The 23,073-nt window shown below is 41.0% G+C and overlaps 2 protein-coding genes across 5 annotated transcripts in view; one reads left to right on the plus strand and one right to left on the minus strand.

The window, feature by feature from the left end:
• Positions 1 to 17,435, plus strand: part of rabgef1 (RAB guanine nucleotide exchange factor 1) — a 33,748-nt gene extending 16,313 nt beyond the window's left edge. For both annotated transcript variants that reach the window (XM_062959238.1, XM_062959239.1), the window contains 5 exons: positions 62 to 143; positions 226 to 358; positions 2,353 to 2,444; positions 3,631 to 3,887; positions 16,752 to 17,435. In XM_062959238.1, coding sequence (XP_062815308.1) covers positions 62 to 143; positions 226 to 358; positions 2,353 to 2,444; positions 3,631 to 3,887; positions 16,752 to 17,195 — 1,008 coding nt within the window. In that variant the 3' untranslated portion in view covers positions 17,196 to 17,435. The remainder of the gene's footprint in view (positions 1 to 61; positions 144 to 225; positions 359 to 2,352; positions 2,445 to 3,630; positions 3,888 to 16,751) is intronic.
• Positions 1 to 23,073, minus strand: part of LOC134293027 (tectonic-like complex member MKS1) — a 237,211-nt gene that overhangs the window by 55,202 nt on the left and 158,936 nt on the right. Inside the window, exon 6 of one of the 3 annotated variants that reach the window (XM_062959234.1) lies at positions 22,166 to 22,264. The exons of the other annotated variants lie outside the window; for them this stretch is intronic. The gene's annotated coding sequence lies outside the window, so the exon portion shown is untranslated. The remainder of the gene's footprint in view (positions 1 to 22,165; positions 22,265 to 23,073) is intronic. 3 annotated transcript variants of the gene reach the window in all.

Here is a 23,073-nt window from a genome sequence, read left to right on the forward strand (position 1 = left end):
TAATAATAATAATAATAATAATAATAAATATTGTGCCCTTTGCTGTCTCTCTCTCTGTCAGGAGCTGAGCATCGAGGAGCAGTCTGAATACGCCCAGGACTTCTACCAAAGCGTGGCCGAGAAGCTCCAGACGCGCTGGAAAGGTATGGATGGACGGCCTGTGGTTTTGCCAGAGGTGGTTGCAAGCGGGAGAGCTCTTCCCGTCCTCCTGCTTTTGTGTTTCAGTGTCTCCGGAGAAAGTGGAGAAGGCCATGGACCAAGTGGAGAAGTACGTCATGACGCGGCTGTACAAGTACGTCTTCTGCCCGGAGACCACCGAGGACGAGAAGAAGGACCTGGCCGTCCAGCGCAGGATCCGGTGCGAATCCAGATCATGACGGGCATCGGGAGGGTCGTGGTGAGGGTCCTCACGGGGTTGGAGGGGACCCAACAGGACACCCAGTGCCACCCCTGTCTGCCAGGCAGGAAAACAGAATTACTCTATTATTATTCTTCTCAAAATAGAATTACTTTATTATTATTATTATTATTATTAAGATAGTTACTATATTATTATTCTCAAGACAGAATTACTATATTATTATTCTCGATAGAATCACTATATTATCATTATTATTATTATTATTAAATCACTATATTATTATTCTCAAGATAGAATCACTCTATTATTATTATTCTCAAAATAGAATTACTTTATTATTATTATTATTATTATTAAGATAGTTACTATATTATTATTCTCAAGACAGAATTACTATATTATTATTCTCGATAGACTCACTATATTATCATTATTATTATTATTAAATCACTATATTATTATTCTCAAGATAGAATCACTCTATTATTATTATTCTCAAAATAGAATTACTTCATTATTATTATTATTATTAAGATAGTTACTATTATATTATTCTCAAGACAGAATTACTATATTATTATTCTCGATAGACTCACTATATTATCATTATTATTATTATTAAATCACTATATTATTATTCTCAAGATAGAATCACTCTATTATTATTATTCTCAAAATAGAATTACTTTATTATTATATTATTATTAAGATAGTTACTATATTATTATTCTCAAGACAGAATTACTATATTATTATTCTCGATAGACTCACTATATTATCATTATTATTATTATTATTATTAAATCACTATATTATTATTCTCAAGACAGAATTACTATATTATTATTCTCGATAGACTCACTATATTATCATTATTATTATTATTATTAAATCACTATATTATTATTCTCAAGATAGAATCACTATATTATTATTCTCGATAGACTCACTATATTATCATTATTATTATTATTATTATTATTAAATCACTATATTATTATTCTCAAGACAGAATTACTATATTATTATTCTCGATAGACTCACTATATTATCATTATTATTATTAAATCACTATATTATTATTCTCAAGATAGAATCACTATATTATTATTCTCGATAGACTCACTATATTATCATTATTATTATTATTATTAAATCACTATATTATTATTCTCAAGACAGAATTACTATATTATTATTCTCGATAGACTCACTATATTACCATTATTATTATTATTAAATCACTATATTATTATTCTCAAGATAGAATCACTATATTATTATTCTCGATAGACTCACTATATTATCATTATTATTATTATTAAATCACTATATTATTATTCTCAAGATAGAATCACTCTATTATTATTATTCTCAAAATAGAATTACTTCATTATTATTATTATTATTAAGATAGTTACTATTATATTATTCTCAAGACAGAATTACTATATTATTATTCTCGATAGACTCACTATATTATCATTATTATTATTATTAAATCACTATATTATTATTCTCAAGATAGAATCACTCTATTATTATTATTCTCAAAATAGAATTACTTCATTATTATATTATTATTAAGATAGTTACTATATTATTATTCTCAAGACAGAATTACTATATTATTATTCTCGATAGAATCACTATATTATCATTATTATTATTATTAAATCACTATATTATTATTCTCAAGATAGAATCACTATATTATTATTCTCGATAGACTCACTATATTATCATTATTATTATTATTATTATTAAATCACTATATTATTATTCTCAAGACAGAATTACTATATTATTATTCTCGATAGACTCACTATATTATCATTATTATTATTATTATTATTAAATCACTATATTATTATTCTCAAGATAGAATCACTATATTATTATTATTTTCAAGATAGAGTTAATATATTATTATTATTATTATTATTATTATTATTATTATTTATGAGAAGCCCATTTCTGCTCCCTCCCAGGGCCCTGCACTGGGTGACCCCGCAAATGCTGTGCGTCCCCGTCAACGAGGAGATCCCGGAGGTCTCAGACGTGGTTGTGAAAGCCATCACAGGTACGCAGCAGATTTCAAGACAAATAATAATAGTCATAGTGGTCTGGTCATGTTGTGGTTCTCCCCCTTAAGACCTGCCACCAGGTGGGCTTTAGGCTGTGGCCCCTAAAATTATTATTATTATTATTATTATTATTGTGGGTTTTAGACCATGGCCCCTATTATTATTATTATTATTATTATTATGGGCTTTAGGCAATGACCCCTATTATAATTATAATTATTATTATTATTGCGGACTTTAGGTCATGACCCCTATTATTGTTGTTGTTGTGGATTTTAGGCCATTACCCCTATTATTATTATATTATTATTATTGTGGGTTTTAGGCCATTAACCCTATTATTATTATTATTGCGGGCTTTAGGCCATGACCCCTATTGTTGTTGTTGTTGTTGTTGTTATTATTATTATTAATAATGTTGTGAGCTTTAGGTCATGACCCCTATTATTATTATTATTATTATTATTATTATTATTATTATTGTTGTTGTGGGCTTTAGGCCATGACCCCTATTATTATTATTATTATTATTATTATTATTATTATTATTATTATGGTGGGACTTAGGCCATGGCCCTATTGTTGTTGTTGTTGTTATTATTATTAATGTTGTGAGCTTTAGGTCATGACCCCTATTATTATTATTATTATTATTATTGTGGGCTTTAGGCCATGACCCCTATTATTATTATTATTATTATTATTATTATTATTATTAATGTTGTGGGTTTTAGGCCATGACTCCTATTATTATTATTATTATTATTATTATTATTATTATTATTATTATTATGGACTTTAGTCCATGACCCCTATTATTATTATTATTATTGTTGTGGGCTTTAGGCCATGTCCCCTATTACTATTATTATTATGGGCTTTAGGTCATGACCCCTATTATTATTATTATTATTATTATTATTATTATTATTGTGGGCTTTAGGCCATGACCCCTATTATTATTATTATTATTATTATTATTATTATTATTATTAATGTTGTGGGTTTTAGGCCATGACTCCTATTATTATTATTATTATTATTATTATTATTATTATTATTATTATTATTGTGGGCTTTAGGCCATGTCCCCTATTACTATTATTATTATGGGCTTTAGTCCATGACCCCTATTATTATTATTATTATTATTAATTATTATTGTTCTCCCGGGTGGGGCAGACATCATAGAGATGGACTCGAAGCGTGTTCCGCGGGAGAAGCTGTGTTGCGTGACGAGCTGCAGCAAGCACATCTTCACGGCCATCCGGACCAGCAAGGAGGAGCCGGCCTCGGCGGACGACTTCCTCCCCACGCTCATCTACATCGTGCTCAAGGGAAACCCCCCACGGCTCCAGTCCAACCTCCAGTACATCACACGCTTCTGCAACCCCTCGCGACTCATGTCCGGCGAGGACGGCTACTACTTCACCAACCTGGTAGGATCTGCATAGATTACGTTATCATCGGCATATGGGATTTCTATCTCAGATATTGTAGTTCTTCTGAATGTGCATAGACTGCGTTAGCATCGGCATATGGGATTTCTAGAACATGATGGTGTAGGTACATATAATATTGATCATAATACATACTGTCAATCAGTAGAGAGTGATGGACAGGTGGGTGACCCTGGTGACGGTACTATTATTACCGTATTTCCCATATGCTATGTCTAGGGTGGGAGGGGCGGGATATACATACTGTCAATCAGTAGAGAGTGATGGACAGGTGGGTGACCCTGGTGACGGTACTATTATTACCGTATTTCCCATATGCTATGTCTAGGGTGAGAGGGGCAGGATATACATACTGTCAATCAGTAGAGAGTGATGGACAGGTGGGTGACCCTGGTGACGGTACTATTATTACCGTATTTCCCATATGCTATGTCTAGGGTGAGAGGGGCGGGATATACATACTGTCAATCAGTAGAGAGTGATGGACAGGTGGGTGACCCTGGTGACGGTACTATTATTACCGTATTTCCCATATGCTATGTCTAGGGTGGGAGGGGCGGGATATACATACTGTCAATCAGTAGAGAGTGATGGACAGGTGGGTGACCCTGGTGACGGTACTATTATTACCGTATTTCCCATATGCTATGTCTAGGGTGGGAGGGGCGGGATATACATACTGTCAATCAGTAGAGAGTGATGGACAGGTGGGTGACCCTGGTGACGGTACTATTATTACCATATTTCCCATATGCTATGTCTAGGGTGGGAGGGGCGGGATATACATACTGTCAATCAGTAGAGAGTGATGGACAGGTGGGTGACCCTGGTGACGGTACTATTATTACCATATTTCCCATATGCTATGTCTAGGGTGAGAGGGGCGGGATATACATACTGTCAATCAGTAGAGAGTGATGGACAGGTGGGTGACCCTGGTGACGGTACTATTATTACCGTATTTCCCATATGCTATGTCTAGGGTGGGAGGGGCGGGATATACATACTGTCAATCAGTAGAGAGTGATGGACAGGTGGGTGACCCTGGTGACGGTACTATTATTACCATATTTCCCATATGCTATGTCTAGGGTGAGAGGGGCGGGATATACATACTGTCAATCAGTAGAGAGTGATGGACAGGTGGGTGACCCTGGTGACGGTACTATTATTACCATATTTCCCATATGCTATGTCTAGGGTGAGAGGGGCGGGATATACATACTGTCAATCAGTAGAGAGTGATGGAGAGGTGGGTGACCCTGGTGACGGTACTATTATTACCATATTTCCCATATGCTATGTCTAGGGTGAGAGGGGCGGGATATACATACTGTCAATCAGTAGGGAGTGATGGACAGGTGGGTGACCCTGGTGACGGTACTATTATTACCATATTTCCCATATGCTATGTCTAGGGTGAGAGGGGCGGGATATACATACTGTCAATCAGTAGAGAGTGATGGAGAGGTGGGTGACCCTGGTGACGGTACTATTATTACCATATTTCCCATATGCTATGTCTAGGGTGAGAGGGGCGGGATATACATACTGTCAATCAGTAGAGAGTGATGGACAGGTGGGTGACCCTGGTGACAGTACTATTATTACCATATTTCCCATATGCTATGTCTAGGGTGGGAGGGGCGGGATATACATACTGTCAATCAGTAGAGAGTGATGGACAGGTGGGTGACCCTGGTGACGGTACTATTATTACCATATTTCCCATATGCTATGTCTAGGGTGAGAGGGGCGGGATATACATACTGTCAATCAGTAGAGAGTGATGGAGAGGTGGGTGACCCTGGTGACGGTACTATTATTACCATATTTCCCATATGCTATGTCTAGGGTGAGAGGGGCGGGATATACATACTGTCAATCAGAAGAGAGTGATGGACAGGTGGGTGACCCTGGTGACGGTACTATTATTACCATATTTCCCATATGCTATGTCTAGGGTGAGAGGGGCGGGATATACATACTGTCAATCAGTAGAGAGTGATGGAGAGGTGGGTGACCCTGGTGACGGTACTATTATTACCATATTTCCCATATGCTATGTCTAGGGTGAGAGGGGCGGGATATACATACTGTCAATCAGTAGAGAGTGATGGAGAGGTGGGTGACCCTGGTGACGGTACTATTATTACCATATTTCCCATATGCTATGTCTAGGGTGAGAGGGGCGGGATATACATACTGTCAATCAGTAGAGAGTGATGGAGAGGTGGGTGACCCTGGTGACGGTACTATTATTACCATATTTCCCATATGCTATGTCTAGGGTGAGAAGGGCGGGATATACATACTGTCAATCAGTAGAGAGTGATGGACAGGTGGGTGACCCTGGTGACAGTACTATTATTACCATATTTCCCATATGCTATGTCTAGGGTGGGAGGGGCGGGATATACATACTGTCAATCAGTAGAGAGTGATGGACAGGTGGGTGACCCTGGTGACGGTACTATTATTACCATATTTCCCATATGCTATGTCTAGGGTGAGAGGGGCGGGATATACATACTGTCAATCAGTAGAGAGTGATGGACAGGTGGGTGACCCTGGTGACGGTACTATTATTACCATATTTCCCATATGCTATGTCTAGGGTGGGAGGGGCGGGATATACATACTGTCAATCAGTAGAGAGTGATGGACAGGTGGGTGACCCTGGTGACAGTACTATTATTACCATATTTCCCATATGCTATGTCTAGGGTGGGAGGGGCGGGATATACATACTGTCAATCAGTAGAGAGTGATGGAGAGGTGGGTGACCCTGGTGACGGTACTATTATTACCATATTTCCCATATGCTATGTCTAGGGTGAGAGGGGCGGGATATACATACTGTCAATCAGTAGAGAGTGATGGACAGGTGGGTGACCCTGGTGACGGTACTATTATTACCATATTTCCCATATGCTATGTCTAGGGTGAGAGGGGCGGGATATACATACTGTCAATCAGTAGAGAGTGATGGAGAGGTGGGTGACCCTGGTGACGGTACTATTATTACCATATTTCCCATATGCTATGTCTAGGGTGAGAAGGGCGGGATATACATACTGTCAATCAGTAGAGAGTGATGGACAGGTGGGTGACCCTGGTGACAGTACTATTATTACCATATTTCCCATATGCTATGTCTAGGGTGAGAGGGGCGGGATATACATACTGTCAATCAGTGGAGAGTGATGGACAGGGGGGTGACCCTGGTGACAGTACTATTATTACCATATTTCCCATATGCTATGTCTAGGGTGAGAGGGGCGGGATATACATACTGTCAATCAGTAGAGAGTGATGGAGAGGTGGGTGACCCTGGTGACGGTACTATTATTACCATATTTCCCATATGCTATGTCTAGGGTGAGAGGGGCGGGATATACATACTGTCAATCAGAAGAGAGTGATGGACAGGTGGGTGACCCTGGTGACGGTACTATTATTACCGTATTTCCCATATGCTATGTCTAGGGTGAGAGGGGCGGGATATACATACTGTCAATCAGTAGAGAGTGATGGAGAGGTGGGTGACCCTGGTGACGGTACTATTATTACCATATTTCCCATATGCTATGTCTAGGGTGAGAGGGGCGGGATATACATACTGTCAATCAGTAGAGAGTGATGGAGAGGTGGGTGACCCTGGTGACGGTACTATTATTACCGTATTTCCCATATGCTATGTCTAGGGTGAGAGGGGCGGGATATACATACTGTCAATCAGAAGAGAGTGATGGACAGGTGGGTGACCCTGGTGACGGTACTATTATTACCATATTTCCCATATGCTATGTCTAGGGTGAGAGGGGCGGGATATACATACTGTCAATCAGTAGAGAGTGATGGACAGGTGGGTGACCCTGGTGACGGTACTATTATTACAATATTTCCCATATGCTATGTCTAGGGTGAGAGGGGCGGGATATACATACTGTCAATCAGAAGAGAGTGATGGACAGGTGGGTGACCCTGGTGACGGTACTATTATTACCATATTTCCCATATGCTATGTCTAGGGTGAGAGGGGCGGGATATACATACTGTCAATCAGTAGAGAGTGATGGAGAGGTGGGTGACCCTGGTGACGGTACTATTATTACCATATTTCCCATATGCTATGTCTAGGGTGAGAGGGGCGGGATATACATACTGTCAATCAGTAGAGAGTGATGGAGAGGTGGGTGACCCTGGTGACGGTACTATTATTACCATATTTCCCATATGCTATGTCTAGGGTGAGAGGGGCGGGATATACATACTGTCAATCAGAAGAGAGTGATGGACAGGTGGGTGACCCTGGTGACGGTACTATTATTACCATATTTCCCATATGCTATGTCTAGGGTGAGAGGGGCGGGATATACATACTGTCAATCAGAAGAGAGTGATGGACAGGTGGGTGACCCTGGTGACGGTACTATTATTACCATATTTCCCATATGCTATGTCTAGGGTGAGAGGGGCGGGATATACATACTGTCAATCAGTAGAGAGTGATGGAGAGGTGGGTGACCCTGGTGACGGTACTATTATTACCATATTTCCCATATGCTATGTCTAGGGTGAGAGGGGCGGGATATACATACTGTCAATCAGAAGAGAGTGATGGACAGGTGGGTGACCCTGGTGACGGTACTATTATTACCATATTTCCCATATGCTATGTCTAGGGTGAGAGGGGCGGGATATACATACTGTCAATCAGTAGAGAGTGATGGAGAGGTGGGTGACCCTGGTGACGGTACTATTATTACCATATTTCCCATATGCTATGTCTAGGGTGAGAAGGGCGGGATATACATACTGTCAATCAGTAGAGAGTGATGGACAGGTGGGTGACCCTGGTGACAGTACTATTATTACCATATTTCCCATATGCTATGTCTAGGGTGAGAGGGGCGGGATATACATACTGTCAATCAGTGGAGAGTGATGGACAGGGGGGTGACCCTGGTGACAGTACTATTATTACCATATTTCCCATATGCTATGTCTAGGGTGAGAGGGGCGGGATATACATACTGTCAATCAGTAGAGAGTGATGGAGAGGTGGGTGACCCTGGTGACGGTACTATTATTACCATATTTCCCATATGCTATGTCTAGGGTGAGAGGGGCGGGATATACATACTGTCAATCAGAAGAGAGTGATGGACAGGTGGGTGACCCTGGTGACGGTACTATTATTACCATATTTCCCATATGCTATGTCTAGGGTGAGAGGGGCGGGATATACATACTGTCAATCAGTAGAGAGTGATGGAGAGGTGGGTGACCCTGGTGACGGTACTAATATTACCATATTTCCCATATGCTATGTCTAGGGTGAGAGGGGCGGGATATACATACTGTCAATCAGTAGAGAGTGATGGACAGGTGGGTGACCCTGGTGACGGTACTATTATTACCATATTTCCCATATGCTATGTCTAGGGTGAGAGGGGCGGGATATACATACTGTCAATCAGTAGAGAGTGATGGACAGGTGGGTGACCCTGGTGACGGTACTATTATTACCATATTTCCCATATGCTATGTCTAGGGTGAGAGGGGCGGGATATACATACTGTCAATCAGAAGAGAGTGATGGACAGGTGGGTGACCCTGGTGACGGTACTATTATTACCATATTTCCCATATGCTATGTCTAGGGTGAGAGGGGCGGGATATACATACTGTCAATCAGTAGAGAGTGATGGACAGGTGGGTGACCCTGGTGACGGTACTATTATTACCATATTTCCCATATGCTATGTCTAGGGTGAGAGGGGCGGGATATACATACTGTCAATCAGTAGAGAGTGATGGACAGGTGGGTGACCCTGGTGACGGTACTATTATTACCATATTTCCCATATGCTATGTCTAGGGTGAGAGGGGCGGGATATACATACTGTCAATCAGTAGAGAGTGATGGACAGGTGGGTGACCCTGGTGACGGTACTATTATTACCATATTTCCCATATGCTATGTCTAGGGTGGGAGGGGCGGGATATACATACTGTCAATCAGTGGAGAGTGATGGACAGGGGGGTGACCCTGGTGACAGTACTATTATTACCATATTTCCCATATGCTATGTCTAGGGTGAGAGGGGCGGGATATACATACTGTCAATCAGTAGAGAGTGATGGACAGGTGGGTGACCCTGGTGACGGTACTATTATTACCATATTTCCCATATGCTATGTCTAGGGTGAGAAGGGCGGGATATACATACTGTCAATCAGTAGAGAGTGATGGACAGGTGGGTGACCCTGGTGACAGTACTATTATTACCATATTTCCCATATGCTATGTCTAGGGTGAGAAGGGCGGGATATACATACTGTCAATCAGTAGAGAGTGATGGACAGGTGGGTGACCCTGGTGACAGTACTATTATTACCATATTTCCCATATGCTATGTCTAGGGTGAGAGGGGCGGGATATACATACTGTCAATCAGTAGAGAGTGATGGACAGGTGGGTGACCCTGGTGACAGTACTATTATTACCATATTTCCCATATGCTATGTCTAGGGTGAGAAGGGCGGGATATACATACTGTCAATCAGTGGAGAGTGATGGACAGGTGGGTGACCCTGGTGACAGTACTATTATTACCATATTTCCCATATGCTATGTCTAGGGTGAGAGGGGCGGGATATACATACTGTCAATCAGTAGAGAGTGATGGACAGGTGGGTGACCCTGGTGACGGTACTATTATTACCATATTTCCCATATGCTATGTCTAGGGTGAGAAGGGCGGGATATACATACTGTCAATCAGTAGAGAGTGATGGACAGGTGGGTGACCCTGGTGACAGTACTATTATTACCATATTTCCCATATGCTATGTCTAGGGTGAGAGGGGCGGGATATACATACTGTCAATCAGTGGAGAGTGATGGACAGGGGGGTGACCCTGGTGACAGTACTATTATTACCATATTTCCCATATGCTATGTCTAGGGTGAGAGGGGCGGGATATACATACTGTCAATCAGTAGAGAGTGATGGAGAGGTGGGTGACCCTGGTGACGGTACTATTATTACCATATTTCCCATATGCTATGTCTAGGGTGAGAGGGGCGGGATATACATACTGTCAATCAGAAGAGAGTGATGGACAGGTGGGTGACCCTGGTGACGGTACTATTATTACCATATTTCCCATATGCTATGTCTAGGGTGAGAGGGGCGGGATATACATACTGTCAATCAGTAGAGAGTGATGGAGAGGTGGGTGACCCTGGTGACGGTACTATTATTACCATATTTCCCATATGCTATGTCTAGGGTGGGAGGGGCGGGATATACATACTGTCAATCAGTAGAGAGTGATGGAGAGGTGGGTGACCCTGGTGACGGTACTATTATTACCATATTTCCCATATGCTATGTCTAGGGTGAGAGGGGCGGGATATACATACTGTCAATCAGTAGAGAGTGATGGACAGGTGGGTGACCCTGGTGACGGTACTATTATTACCATATTTCCCATATGCTATGTCTAGGGTGAGAGGGGCGGGATATACATACTGTCAATCAGTAGAGAGTGATGGACAGGTGGGTGACCCTGGTGACGGTACTATTATTACCATATTTCCCATATGCTATGTCTAGGGTGAGAGGGGCGGGATATACATACTGTCAATCAGTAGAGAGTGATGGAGAGGTGGGTGACCCTGGTGACGGTACTATTATTACCATATTTCCCATATGCTATGTCTAGGGTGGGAGGGGCGGGATATACATACTGTCAATCAGTAGAGAGTGATGGAGAGGTGGGTGACCCTGGTGACGGTACTATTATTACCATATTTCCCATATGCTATGTCTAGGGTGAGAGGGGCGGGATATACATACTGTCAATCAGTAGAGAGTGATGGACAGGTGGGTGACCCTGGTGACGGTACTATTATTACCATATTTCCCATATGCTATGACTAGGGTGAGAGGGGCGGGATATACATACTGTCAATCAGTAGAGAGTGATGGACAGGTGGGTGACCCTGGTGACGGTACTATTATTACCATATTTCCCATATGCTATGTCTAGGGTGAGAGGGGCGGGATATACATACTGTCAATCAGTAGAGAGTGATGGAGAGGTGGGTGACCCTGGTGACGGTACTATTATTACCATATTTCCCATATGCTATGTCTAGGGTGGGAGGGGCGGGATATACATACTGTCAATCAGTAGAGAGTGATGGAGAGGTGGGTGACCCTGGTGACGGTACTATTATTACCATATTTCCCATATGCTATGTCTAGGGTGAGAGGGGCGGGATATACATACTGTCAATCAGTAGAGAGTGATGGAGAGGTGGGTGACCCTGGTGACGGTACTATTATTACCATATTTCCCATATGCTATGTCTAGGGTGGGAGGGGCGGGATATACATACTGTCAATCAGTAGAGAGTGATGGACAGGTGGGTGACCCTGGTGACGGTACTATTATTACCATATTTCCCATATGCTATGTCTAGGGTGAGAGGGGCGGGATATACATACTGTCAATCAGTAGAGAGTGATGGACAGGTGGGTGACCCTGGTGACGGTACTATTATTACCATATTTCCCATATGCTATGTCTAGGGTGGGAGGGGCGGGATATACATACTGTCAATCAGTGGAGAGTGATGGACAGGGGGGTGACCCTGGTGACAGTACTATTATTACCATATTTCCCATATGCTATGTCTAGGGTGAGAGGGGCGGGATATACATACTGTCAATCAGTAGAGAGTGATGGACAGGTGGGTGACCCTGGTGACGGTACTATTATTACCATATTTCCCATATGCTATGTCTAGGGTGGGAGGGGCGGGATATACATACTGTCAATCAGTGGAGAGTGATGGACAGGGGGGTGACCCTGGTGACAGTACTATTATTACCATATTTCCCATATGCTATGTCTAGGGTGAGAGGGGCGGGATATACATACTGTCAATCAGTAGAGAGTGATGGACAGGTGGGTGACCCTGGTGACGGTACTATTATTACCATATTTCCCATATGCTATGTCTAGGGTGAGAGGGGCGGGATATACATACTGTCAATCAGTAGAGAGTGATGGACAGGTGGGTGACCCTGGTGACGGTACTATTATTACCATATTTCCCATATGTTATGTCTAGGGTGAGAGGGGCGGGATATACATACTGTCAATCAGTAGGGAGTGATGGACAGGTGGGTGACCCTGGTGACGGTACTATTATTACCATATTTCCCATATGCTATGTCTAGGGTGAGAGGGGCGGGATATACATACTGTCAATCAGTAGAGAGTGATGGACAGGTGGGTGACCCTGGTGACGGTACTATTATTTCCATATTTCCCATATGCTATGTCTAGGGTGGGAGGGGCGGGATATACATACTGTCAATCAGTAGAGAGTGATGGACAGGTGGGTGACCCTGGTGACGGTACTATTATTACCATATTTCCCATATGCTATGTCTAGGGTGAGAGGGGCGGGATATACATACTGTCAATCAGAAGAGAGTGATGGACAGGTGGGTGACCCTGGTGACGGTACTATTATTACCATATTTCCCATATGCTATGTCTAGGGTGAGAGGGGCGGGATATACATACTGTCAATCAGTAGAGAGTGATGGACAGGTGGGTGACCCTGGTGACGGTTCTATTATTACCATATTTCCCATATGCTATGTCTAGGGTGAGAGGGGCGGGATATACATACTGTCAATCAGTAGAGAGTGATGGACAGGTGGGTGACCCTGGTGACGGTACTATTATTACCATATTTCCCATATGCTATGTCTAGGGTGAGAGGGGCGGGATATACATACTGTCAATCAGTAGAGAGTGATGGACAGGTGGGTGACCCTGGTGACGGTACTATTATTACCATATTTCCCATATGCTATGTCTAGGGTGAGAGGGGCGGGATATACATACTGTCAATCAGTAGAGAGTAATGGACAGGTGGGTGACCCTGGTGACGGTTCTATTATTACCATATTTCCCATATGCTATGTCTAGGGTGAGAGGGGCGGGATATACATACTGTCAATCAGTAGAGAGTGATGGACAGGTGGGTGACCCTGGTGACGGTACTATTATTACCATATTTCCCATATGTTATGTCTAGGGTGAGAGGGGCGGGATATACATACTGTCAATCAGTAGGGAGTGATGGACAGGTGGGTGACCCTGGTGACGGTACTATTATTACCATATTTCCCATATGCTATGTCTAGGGTGAGAGGGGCGGGATATACATACTGTCAATCAGAAGAGAGTGATGGACAGGTGGGTGACCCTGGTGACGGTACTATTATTTCCATATTTCCCATATGCTATGTCTAGGGTGGGAGGGGCGGGATATACATACTGTCAATCAGTAGAGAGTGATGGACAGGTGGGTGACCCTGGTGACGGTACTATTATTACCATATTTCCCATATGCTATGTCTAGGGTGAGAGGGGCGGGATATACATACTGTCAATCAGAAGAGAGTGATGGACAGGTGGGTGACCCTGGTGACGGTACTATTATTACCATATTTCCCATATGCTATGTCTAGGGTGAGAGGGGCGGGATATACATACTGTCAATCAGAAGAGAGTGATGGACAGGTGGGTGACCCTGGTGACGGTACTATTATTACCATATTTCCCATATGCTATGTCTAGGGTGAGAGGGGCGGGATATACATACTGTCAATCAGTAGAGAGTGATGGACAGGTGGGTGACCCTGGTGACGGTACTATTATTACCATATTTCCCATATGCTATGTCTAGGGTGAGAGGGGCGGGATATACATACTGTCAATCAGTAGAGAGTGATGGACAGGTGGGTGACCCTGGTGACGGTACTATTATTACCATATTTCCCATATGCTATGTCTAGGGTGAGAGGGGCGGGATATACATACTGTCAATCAGAAGAGAGTGATGGACAGGTGGGTGACCCTGGTGACGGTACTATTATTACCATATTTCCCATATGCTATGTCTAGGGTGAGAGGGGCGGGATATACATACTGTCAATCAGTAGAGAGTGATGGACAGGTGGGTGACCCTGGTGACGGTACTATTATTACCATATTTCCCATATGCTATGTCTAGGGTGAGAAGGGCGGGATATACATACTGTCAATCAGTAGAGAGTGATGGACAGGTGGGTGACCCTGGTGACGGTACTATTATTACCATATTTCCCATATGTTATGTCTAGGGTGAGAGGGGCGGGATATACATACTGTCAATCAGTAGGGAGTGATGGACAGGTGGGTGACCCTGGTGACGGTACTATTATTACCATATTTCCCATATGCTATGTCTAGGGTGAGAGGGGCGGGATATACATACTGTCAATCAGAAGAGAGTGATGGACAGGTGGGTGACCCTGGTGACGGTACTATTATTACCATATTTCCCATATGCTATGTCTAGGGTGAGAGGGGCGGGATATACATACTGTCAATCAGTAGGGAGTGATGGACAGGTGGGTGACCCTGGTGACGGTACTATTATTACAATATTTCCCATATGCTATGTCTAGGGTGAGAGGGGCGGGATATACATACTGTCAATCAGAAGAGAGTGATGGACAGGTGGGTGACCCTGGTGACGGTACTATTATTACCATATTTCCCATATGCTATGTCTAGGGTGAGAGGGGCGGGATATACATACTGTCAATCAGTAGAGAGTGATGGACAGGTGGGTGACCCTGGTGACGGTTCTATTATTACCATATTTCCCATATGCTATGTCTAGGGTGAGAGGGGCGGGATATACATACTGTCAATCAGAAGAGAGTGATGGACAGGTGGGTGACCCTGGTGACGGTACTATTATTACCATATTTCCCATATGCTATGTCTAGGGTGAGAGGGGCGGGATATACATACTGTCAATCAGTAGAGAGTGATGGACAGGTGGGTGACCCTGGTGACGGTACTATTATTACCATATTTCCCATATGCTATGTCTAGGGTGAGAGGGGCGGGATATACATACTGTCAATCAGAAGAGAGTGATGGACAGGTGGGTGACCCTGGTGACGGTACTATTATTACCATATTTCCCATATGCTATGTCTAGGGTGAGAGGGGCGGGATATACATACTGTCAATCAGAAGAGAGTGATGGACAGGTGGGTGACCCTGGTGACGGTACTATTATTACCATATTTCCCATATGCTATGTCTAGGGTGAGAGGGGCGGGATATACATACTGTCAATCAGTAGAGAGTGATGGACAGGTGGGTGACCCTGGTGACGGTACTATTATTACCATATTTCCCATATGCTATGTCTAGGGTGAGGGGGGCGGGATATGCATACTGTCAATCAGTAGAGAGTGATGGACAGGTGGGTGACCCTGGTGACGGTACTATTATTACCATATTTCCCATATGTTATGTCTAGGGTGAGGGGGGCGGGATATACATACTGTCAATCAGTAGAGAGTGATGGACAGGTGGGTGACCCTGGTGACGGTACTATTATTACCATATTTCCCATATGCTATGTCTAGGGTGAGGGGGGCGGGATATACATACTGTCAATCAGTAGAGAGTGATGGACAGGTGGGTGACCCTGGTGACGGTACTATTATTACCATATTTCCCATATGCTATGTCTAGGGTGGGAGGGGCGGGATATACATACTGTCAATCAGTAGAGAGTGATGGACAGGTGGGTGACCCTGGTGACGGTACTATTATTACCATATTTCCCATATGCTATGTCTAGGGTGAGAGGGGCGGGATATACATACTGTCAATCAGTAGAGAGTGATGGACAGGTGGGTGACCCCGGTGACCCCGCTTCCTCCCCTGCAGTGCTGTGCGGTGGCCTTCATTGAGAAGCTGGACGCCCAGTCGCTCAACCTGAGCCAGGAGGAGTTTGACCGCTACATGTCCGGCCAGTCCGGCCCCTCCTCGTCGACGTCGTCGTCGTCCTTGCTGCCGCGTGGCCGGGAGTCCTCCTGCCCGGAGGGGAGCGCCCTGGCCCTGGTGCGGCACAACCTGGAGGCGGTGGGTCAGCTGAGTCGGCGGCAGGAGCGAGTGGAGCGCGAGGCCCGGCGCCTGGAGAGGGACCTCATCGAGTGGACGGAGGGGCTCGGGCGGGAGGTGCGAGGCCTGGTCCAGCGCTGCCCCCTGCGCCTCCACCCCGGGACCCCCGCCTCCGGCACCCCCGCCGCCCCCGCGGTCGCCATCGACTCCGACAACCTCGAGGACCCCCGCCTCCCGCCCCCCCTCCAGCCCCAGGTCTACGCCGGGTGAGGGGCCCCCGAGGTCATCTAGACCCTCCTCCCTTGACCGCCCCCCCCAAGACCCTTAGAAATAAAGTTGCCCTATGGCTACGTTCACAGATTAATTATCGTTATCCCAGGCGAGTGAAGACTGTTTACAATGATGGGCAAGCTTTTGCACTTGGTGTGTCAAAATTCACCAAAATTTAGGTTTTAGCATGACTTGGGTGGTGTGTCACTTCGAGAAAATAAAATTAAAAAAAAATCACAATATGTATATATATATATATTTTGCAATCCTAAATGGTCAAAAACGGCCAAAAATCAGCAGAGTAGCAAAAAATGTGGATCTCTTTGAACACGAACTTCTCATTGGTCATTATGTCTTTTATGGCCCCAATAAACTGGGTGTGTCAAAATTCACCAAAATTTAGGTTTTAGCATGACGTGGGTGGTGTGTCACTTCGAGAAAATAAAATTTAAAAAAATCACAATATGTATATATATATGTATTGCAATCCTAAATGGTCAAAAACGGCCAAAAATCAGCAGAGTATCAAAAATGTGAATCTCTTTGAACACGAACTTCTCATTGGTCAGAATGTCCTTTATGGCCCCAATAAACTGGACCATGAGGTTGGAACCAAATAATAATAATAATAATAATTTCACAATATATATATATATATATATATAGAGAGAGAGAGAGAGAGAGAGAGAGAGAGCAATCCTAAATGGTCAAAAACGGCCAAAAATCAGCAGAGTAGCAAAAATGTGAATCTCTTTGAACATGAACTTCTCATTGGTCATTATGTCTTTTATGGCCCCAATAAACTGGACCATGAGGTTGGAACCAAATAATAATAATAATAATTTCACAATATATATATATATATAGTTGAAATAACAAATAAATGTATAATTGTAAAATATAACTGTATTTAATAAATCAAAAAGTATTTACTACCCTTATTTCCATGTACAACCATCTATGGTATCTCGTGCAGTTTCCACGCTGATTTCTCTCTATTCTAGTTTCAATGTAGTCCTGAATAATGTAATAATAATATAATAGTAATAATATAATAATATACTACAATAATAGAATTATATATATATACCTTGTGCAGTTTCCACGCTGATTTCTCTCTATTCTAGTTTCAATGTAGTCCTGAATAATGTAATAATAATATAATAGTAATAATATAATAATATACTACAATAATAGAATTATATATATATACCTTGTGCAGTTTCCACGCTGATTTCTCTCTATTCTAGTTTCAATGTAGTCCTGAATAATATAATAATAATATAATAGTAATAATATAATAATATACTACAATAATAATAGAATGATAATTCCCATTTACTACCATTAATTCCATGTACAACAATCTATGGTACCTTGTGCAGTTTCCACGCTGATTTCTCTCTATTCTAGTTTCAATGTAGTCATGAATAATGAATAATATAATAGTAATAATATAATAATATACTACAATAATAATAGAATGATAATTCCCATTTACTACCATTAATTCCATGTACAACAATCTATGGTACCTTGTGCAGTTTCCACGCTGATTTCTCTCTATTCCAGTTTCAATGTAGTCATGAATAATGAATAATATAATAGTAATAATATAATAATATACTACAATAATAATAGAATGATATATATATATATATATATATATATATATATATATATATATAATAATAATATAATTATTATATATATAATTATATATATATAATATAATAATAATAATATAATTATAATAATAATATAATTATTATATATATAATTATATATATATATATATAATATATATAAATATATATATATATATATATATATATATAAAAATGTACCTCGTGCAGTTTCCATGCTGATTTCTCTCTATTCTAGTTTCAATGTAGTCATGAATAATGAATAATGTAATAATAATATAATACAGTAGAGTCTCACTTATCCAACACTCGCTTATCTAATGTTCTGGATTATTCAACGCATTTTTGTAGTCAATGTTTTCAATATATCATGATATTTTGGTGCTAAATTCGTAAATGCAGCAATTACTACATAGCATTATTTTGTATTGAACTACTTTTTCGGTCCAATTTGTTGTCTAACATGATGTTTTGGTGCTTCATTTGTAAAATCATAACCTCATTTGATGTTTAATAGGCTTTTTCTTGATCAGTCCTTATAATCCAAGATATTCGCTTATCCAACATTCTGCCGGCCCGTTCATGTTGGATAAGTGAGACTCTACTGTAGTAATAATATAATAATATACTACAATAATAATAGAATGATATAATATATATATTATATATGTAATGTGCCTAATTCCCATGGTACCTCATGCAGTTTCCACGCTGATTTCTCTCTATTGTAGTTTCAATATAATCATGAATAATTAATAACATAATAATAATAATAGTAATAATATAATAATATACAGTACTACAATAATATATATATATATACACACACACACACACACACACACACACACACACACACGGACTGATGGACGGATGGGCGGAGGACGAAGAAGAAAAGCGAGGGAAGGAAGAATGTGCTCACGGCCCGAATCCCCGGGTTTTGCGGCAAGTTTTCCGCCCTGCCTGGTGATTACATCCCGGTAGCATTCTCTCCTGACGTTTCGCCCAGGCATCCTCAGAGGTTGTGAAGTCTGTCGTGTTGTGTCAAAGGCATTCCTGGCCGGAATGCCCGAGTTTGGCGGCGAGTTTTCCGCCCTGCCTGGCTAATAAATACGTCCCGGTAGCATTCTCTCCTGACGTTTCACCCGCATCTACAGCAGGCACGCTCAGAGGTTGTGAGGTCTGTCGTGTTGTGTCAAAGGCTTCCTGGGTTTTGCGGTGAGTTTTCCGCCCTGCCTGGCTAATAATGTGTCCCGGTAGCATTCTCTCCTGACGTTTCGCCCACATCCACAGCAGACACCCTCAGGAGCTTGTCGTGTTGTGTCAAAGGCTTTCCTGGCCAGAATTCCCAGGTTTGGAATGAGTCGTCTTCCCTGTATGGCTAATAATACGTCCCGGCAGCATTCTCTCCTGACGTTTCACCCACATCTTCAGCAGGCACGCTCAGAGGTTATGAGGTCTGTCATGTTGTGTCAAAGGCATTCCTGGCCCGAATGCCTGAATTTTGCGGTGAGTTTTCCGCCCTGCCTGGCTAATAAAACGTCCCGGTAGCATTCTCTCCTGACGTTTCACCCACATCTACAGCAGGCACCCTCAGGAGCTTGTCGTGTTGTGTCAAAGGCTTTCCTGGCCAGAATCCCTGAATTTTGCAGAGTTTTCCGCCCTGCCTGGCTAATAATACGTCCCAGTAGCATTCTCTCCTGACGTTTCTCCTGCATCCTCAGAGGCCTGTTAGAAACTCGCCGCAAACACAGTGATTCTGCCCGTGGGAGCCTTCCTCCAACAACACTCACAGCGACCCAATAATAATAGTATTTGCCATTTCTGCAGCAGCATCACACTGCTGGCTATAATACATTATTATTATTATTATTATTATTATTATTATTATTATTATTATGCTGGCAATAATACCATAATGATAATATTAATAATAATAATAATAGCAGCAGCATTGGCCTTTTTGGCTGCAGCATCACACAGCTGGCTTCATCAACATCATTATATTATTATTATTGTTTTTGTTTAAATCCTTGTTGAAGGGATTTATTTTATTTTACTTTTTTGTTGTTTGCTGTGTCATAAAATAACAATAATAATAATAATAATAATAATAATAATAATAATAATAATAATAATAAAAATAAAAATAATATGCTGGCAATAATACCATAATGATGATTATAATAATAATAATAATAATAATAATAATAGCAGCAGCAGCATTGGCCTTTTTGGCTGCAGCATCACACAGCTGGCTTCATCAACATCATTATATTATTATTATTATTATTGTTTAAATCCCTGTTAAAGGGATTTATTTTATTTTTTATTGTTTGCTGTGTCATAATAAAATAATAATATTAATAATAATAATAATAATAGCAGCAGCATTGGCCTTTTTGGCTGCAGCATCACACAGCTGGCTTCATCAACATCATTATATTATTATTAATGTTTTTGTTTAAATCCCTGTTAAAGGGATTTATTTTATTTATTTACGTTATTGTTTGCTGTGTCATAATAAAATAATAATAATAATAATAATAATAAATTATATTTTTTATTGTTTGCTGTGTCATAATAAAATAATAATAATAATGATAATAATGATAATAATGATAATAATAATAATAATAATAATAATAATAATAATAATAATAATAATAATAATGATGTGGCCTTTGGGGTCCAAATGGGACCCAATCCCTCCTCTTATTGCAATGCTCCTAATGGACACCAGAGGGCGCTGTGCCATTCCTAATAATGTATATATTTTTTCCTGGAAGGAATTAATTTATTATTATTATTATTGATATTATTATTATTATTATTATTACTGTTGTTCTTGTTGTTATTGAGCCCCCGATGGCGCAGTGTGTTAAAGCGCTGAGCTGCTGAACTTGCGGTCCGAAAGGTCGCAGGTTCGAATCCAGAGTGAGCACCCACCCTAGCAGTTGGAAAACATGCAAAGGCGAGTAGAGCAATAGGTACCACTCTAGGTAACATTAGTGCTCCACCTGAGATGACTGGATAGAGAGATAGATAGATATGACAGCCAGGTGGACATATATGCAATATAGGTGGCTGGAGAGATAAATACACAAAGGGTTGGTCTGGATGGCCTTTGGGGTCCCTTCTAGGATAGATAGACAGACATAGATGCTATACAAATGGATAGATAGATAAGATAGATATAGACTTATACATATAGATGGCTGGATAGATAGATAGACAGACATATATGTTATATAGATGGCTGGATATATGTGTGTGTGTGTGTGTGTTATATAGATGACTGAATAGATAGAGATATATACATACCGGCATATACTATATTGATGGATTGATGGATGGATGGATGGATGGATGGATAGACAGACAGGCACATAGGGTGGGTCTGGATGGCCTTTGGGGTCTCTCCTATGATAGATAGACATAGATGCAATATACTTAGATGGATGGATGGATATATATATATATATATATATACACACACACATATATATATATGGCTGGATGGCTGGATATAGATATGATATATATATGTATGTATATATATACACACACACACATATATATGGCTGCATAAATAGATGGATGGCTGGATACATATAGATATATATACACACACACACACACACACATAAATATGGCTGGATAGATGGATAGATATAGATATGATATATATACACACACACACATATATATGGCTGCATAAATAGATGGATGGATGGATAGATATAGATATATATACACACAGACACATATATATGGCTGGATAGATGGATGGATACATATAGATATATATACACACACACACAGACACATATATATGGCTGGATAGATATAGATATATATACACACACACACAGACACATATATATGGCTGGCTGGATGGATGGATGGATACATATAGATATATATACACACACACACAGACACATATATATGGCTGGATAGATGGATGGATGGATACATATAGATATATACACACACACACAGACACATATATATGGCTGGATAGATATAGATATATATACACACACACACAGACACATATATATGGCTGGCTGGATGGATGGATGGATACATATAGATATATATACACACACACACAGACACATATATATGGCTGGATAGATGGATGGATACATATAGATATATACACACACACACAGACACATATATATGGCTGGATACATATAGATATATATACACACACACACAGA

Source organism: Anolis carolinensis, unplaced genomic scaffold (assembly GCF_035594765.1).
Source record: "Anolis carolinensis isolate JA03-04 unplaced genomic scaffold, rAnoCar3.1.pri scaffold_7, whole genome shotgun sequence".
Lineage (NCBI taxonomy): Eukaryota > Metazoa > Chordata > Lepidosauria > Squamata > Dactyloidae > Anolis > Anolis carolinensis.